At 38.5% G+C, this 5000-nt stretch overlaps 1 protein-coding gene across 1 annotated transcript in view; it reads left to right on the top strand.

Annotated features, from left to right (window-relative positions):
• Positions 1–5000, top strand: part of LOC142256030 (chemerin-like receptor 1) — a 140591-nt gene that overhangs the window by 133445 nt on the left and 2146 nt on the right. The window contains exon 2 of the mRNA XM_075327525.1: positions 4768–5000. This exon is cut by the window's right edge and continues 2146 nt beyond it. Within this exon, the coding sequence (XP_075183640.1) occupies positions 4791–5000 (210 nt within the window). The 5' untranslated portion in view covers positions 4768–4790. The remainder of the gene's footprint in view (positions 1–4767) is intronic.

Below are 5000 nucleotides of genomic sequence, written 5' to 3'. Positions count from 1 at the left end.
TTTTGTATTTGTCATTTTGTAGCAACTATAACCACAATACGTGACTACAGCAAGTAAATACGAAAGTAACGAGCGCGGATCATATTATTATCATGCAGAGTGGAGCCGCACCAGTATATAAGTGTAACAGAACCAGGGTAGATGGACGAGGTCTGTGGCCAACGTGTTCCTTTATTTATAGAATTCAGCTTCTTTAGCAGCAGTTTGGGCTCTTTTTGCTTCAGAGCTGCACTTCCACAAAAATGTGCAGATTCTTCTTTTATCTACTTACCCCATTCTATGTCCTTCATTTTTAGCCCAGCATGCAAAGCAGCTATATCTCTTATATTGGCATTGGAACATCCACATTACCGCCCACATGCACTGTTTTTTTTACATGTAAAATTGCCTAAAAGTTATTGATCAGACTTTACAAATTGATGAAATTTTGTAATATACTCCATTAACTTATTTTGCTTCCTTTCCAATCAAACTCAATGCTGATTTAACTGTTCATGTTCCTTTAGAAGCTGCTTTGAACTGCTGCCTCAGCAAATATCCATGCTCAGAGACTCTTTCCAAACACTGTTTCTGCATGATCTTCTCTGTTCCCCTCCCACTGGCTCATACAGGGAAGTATTTGTACATAGTATTTGAGAATTATTGCCAAAACAGCAGTTCAAAGCAGCTTCTAAAAGAACATGAACTAGAGAGGTAAAACATTAGTTTAAACATGGTGTTTTTTTGTTATTCATCGGTCTTTACAAATTGATGAAACTTTGTAAAATACTCCATTATCTTATTTTGCTTCCTTTTCAATCAAACTCAATGCTGATTTAACTGTTCATGTTCCTTTAGAAGCTGCTTTGAACTGCTGCCTCAGCAAATATCCATGCTCAGAGACTCTTTCCAAACACTGTTTCTGCATGATCTTCTCTGTTCCCCTCCCACTGGCTCATACAGGGAAGTATTTGTACATAGTATTTGAGAATTATTGCCAAAACAGCAGTTCAAAGCAGCTTCTAAAAGAACATGAACTAGAGAGGTAAAACATTAGTTTAAACATGGTGTTTTTTTGTTATTCATCGGTCTTTACAAATTGATGAAACTTTGTAAAATACTCCATTATCTTATTTTGCTTCCTTTTCAATCAAACTCACTGCTGATTTAACTGCCTAGTTCATGCTCTTTTAGAAGCTGCTTTGATCTGCTGCCCCACTTAATATCCATGCTCAAAGACTCTTTGCAAACACTGTCTCTGTGTGAACTTTTCTGTTCCCCTCCCCCCAAGCTCATCCCTGGATGTATTTGAACATAGTATTTAAGAATTCTTGCTAGAACAGCAGTTCAAAGCAGTTTCTAAAAGAAAATTAACTAGGCAGCTAAAACAGTAGTTTAAACATGGTGGTTTTTTTTGTTATTGATCAAATTTTACAAATTGCTAACATTTTGTAATATACTTCATTAACTTATTTTGCTTCCTTTCCCAATCAAACTCAATGCTGATTTAACTACCTAGTTCATGTTCTTTTAGAAGCTGCTTTGATCTGCTGCCCCAGAAAATATCCATGCTCAAAGGCTCTTTGCAAACACTGTCTATGTGTGATCTTCTCTGTTTCCCTCCCCCAGGCTCATCCAGGGAGGTATTTATACATAGTGTCAGAGAATTCTTGCTAAAGCAGCAGTTCAAAGCAGCTGCTAAAAGAGCAGGAACTAGGCAGTTAAATCAGCATTGAGTTTGATTGGAAAGGAAACAAAATAAGTTAAGGGTGTATGTTACAAAGTTTCATCAATTTGTAAAGTCCTATCAATAACTAAAAAAACCACCATGTTTAAACTACTGTTTAGGCAGCTAAAACAGTACTTTAGACATGGTGTTTATTTTAGTTATTGATTGGACTTTACAAATTGAGGAACTTTTGTAATATACACCCTTAACTTATTTTGCTTCCTTTCCAATCAAACTCAATGCTGATTTAACTGCCTAGTTCATGTTCTTTTAGCAGCTGCTTTGAACTGCTGCCCTAGCAAATATCCGTGCTCAAAGACTCTTTGAAAACACTGTCTCTTTGTGATTGTCTCTGTTCCCTTCCTCCCAAGTTCATCCATGAATGTATTTGAACATAGTGTTTGAGAATTCTTGCTAGAGCAGCAGTTCAAAGCAGCTTCTAAAAGAACATGAACTAGGCAACTAAAACAGTACTTTAAACATGGTGTTTTTTTAGTTATTGATCGGACTTTACAAATTGATAAAATTTTATAATATACTCCCTTAACTTATTTTACTTCCTTTCCAATCAAACTCCATGCTGATTTAACGGTCTAGTTCATGTTCTTTTAGAAGTTGCTTTGATCTGCTACCCCAGCAAATATCCGCTTTCCAAAACTCTTTGCAAACACTGTCCCAATGTGATCTTCTCTGTTCCCCCTCCCCCAGGCTCATCCAGGGAGGTATTTACACATGGTATTAGAGAATTCTTGCTAGAACAGCAGTTCAAAGCAGCTTCTAAAAGAACATGAACTAGGTAGTTAAACAGTAGTTTAAACATGGTGTTTTTTTTATTTATTGATTAAACTTTATAAATTCATGAAATTTTGTAATATTCCATTAACTTATTTTGCTTCCTTTCCATTTAAACTCAATGCTGATTTAACAGCCTAGTACCAAGTTCTTTTAGAAGCTGCTTTGATCTGCTGCCCTAGCATATATACACACTCCAAGACTCTTTGCAAAGACTGTCCGAATGGGATCTTCTTTGTTCACCTCCCCCAGGCTCATCCAGGGAGGTATTTGTACATAGTATTAGAGAATTCTTGCTAGAACAGCAGTTCAAAGCAGCTTCTAAAAGAACATGAACTAGGCAGCTAAAACAGTAGTTTAAACATGGTGTTTTTTTAGTTATTGATCGGACTTTACAAATTGATGAAACTTTGTAAAATACTCCATTAACTTATTTTGCTTTCTTTCCAATCAAACTTAATGCTGATTTAACTGCCTAGTTCATGTTCTTTTAGAAGCGGCTTTGATCTGCTGCCCCAGCAAATATGCATGCTCAAAGACTCTTTGCAAACACTGTCTCTGTGTGATCTTCTCTGTTCCCCTCCCCCCCAAGCTCATCCCTGGATGTATTTGAACATAGTATTTAAGAATTCTTGCTAGAGCAGCAGTTCAAAGCAGCTTCTAAAAGAACATGAACTAGGCAGCTAAAATAGTACTTTAAACACAGTGTTTGGGACAGGGAAAGAAATATATTATGCCTGGAGTATAGTTATATTTCAAAAGTTTACTTCTACTTTAAGCTTAAGTGGTTGCAGCGCCGTGTTCCTCATTTGGCACAGGGTTTGTTTAGATTGCACTGCCATAAACTCCATAAAACCATAAATTCAGCTCTGCTACATCAGTGTAAATCTAATCACAAATGAATGCTCAAGTATCACAGCTTTAGTTTGATGTTTTGTATTCCTGGGTTGGCAGATCGCTGGTACAGTCAGTTAGATGGCAGCAATTGCAACAAATTGTCCTAGGGGGCAGCACTGTACAATATTATACACAGATAATTAAAGGCATAGCATCAAAGGGAAGAAAAAAAGAGCACTTAAAAGAAATGGACAGTAGGGGGCAGTGTGACCGGAATGTTTATATAGTCACCTCCTGATTGATGCTCATGTGTTACTTCCTTTAGTTACCAAAATATAAACACACAACATTATGAAAAGTTATGAGGATAATTTTTTTTTAATTGCTATTTTTAAATTCAGGAAATATATAACCCTGTATCAACCTCTAAAGGGAAATGTCAACAACTCACATAGAGAATCACAGAGGTCAATAGTGAGTGCAGCTCTGGAGTATAATACAGGAGGTAACTCAGGATCAGTAATGTATGTACACAGTGACTGCACCAGCAGAATAGTGAGTGCAGCTCTGGAGTATAATGCAGGAGGTAACTCAGGATCAGTAATGTATGTACACAGTGACTGCACCAGCAGAATAGTGAGTGCAGCTCTGGAGTTTAATACAGGAGGTAACTCAGGATCAGTAATGTAATGTAATGTATGTACACAGTGACTGCACCAGCAGAATAGTGAGTGCAGCTCTGGAGTATAAGGCTATGTGCCCACGCTACAGGATTTACCGCGGATTTTGCCGCGGATTTACCGCGGATTTGCCGAAAATCTGCAGCAGCAGCACTTCCAAGCCATTTCAATGGCATTTTGGAAATGCTGTGCCCATGCTGCGGATTTTTCCGCGGCGGATTTGCCGCGGATTTTGATCCGGAAAAATCTGCAGCATGTCAATTGTTTGGTGCAGATTTGGTGCGGATTTTTGGCTTTGAATGGGGAAAAAAAAAAAAAAATCCGCATCAAAATCCGCGGTAAATCCGCGGCAAATCCGCGGGTGCGGATTTGCCGCGAAAGTCGCGGATTTTCAGGCAAAAAAATCCGCAGGGACATTCTAGCGTGGGCACATAGCCTAATACAGGAGGTAACTCAGGATCAGTAATGTAATGTATGGACACAGTGACTGCACCAGCAGAATAGTCAATGCAGCTCTGGAGTATAATATAGGATCAGTAATGTAATATATGTACACAGTGACTGCACCAGCAGAATAGTGAGTGCAGCTCTGGAGTATAATGCAGGAGGTAACTCAGGATCAGTAATGTATGTAGACAGTGACTGCTACAGAAGAATAGTGAGTGCAGCTCTGGAATATAATACAGGATCAGTACAGGTTTAGTAATATTTCATTATGTGATAACTGAAATGTCCCTTCTTTTATTCCAGGAGTCTTTCCAGGAGACAGTAAAATGAACTTCACCACAGATCCAGAGACTGCAGAGCTGCGCCATGCTGTCCAAGTGGTGGTGACTGTTATATTCAGCTTAATTTTTGTGCTAGGCATGATGGGTAATGGCACTGTGATCTGGATAACAGGCTGCCGCCTTCAACGAACTATCAACACCGTTTGGTTTTTCAACCTGGCTCTGGCTGACTTCATCTCCACCTTTTTGGTTCTT

This window comes from Anomaloglossus baeobatrachus, chromosome 11 (assembly GCF_048569485.1).
Source record: "Anomaloglossus baeobatrachus isolate aAnoBae1 chromosome 11, aAnoBae1.hap1, whole genome shotgun sequence".
Taxonomy (NCBI): domain Eukaryota; kingdom Metazoa; phylum Chordata; class Amphibia; order Anura; family Aromobatidae; genus Anomaloglossus; species Anomaloglossus baeobatrachus.
The sequence above is the reverse complement of the archived record's forward strand: the minus strand, read 5'-3'. Positions and strand labels throughout refer to the sequence as shown.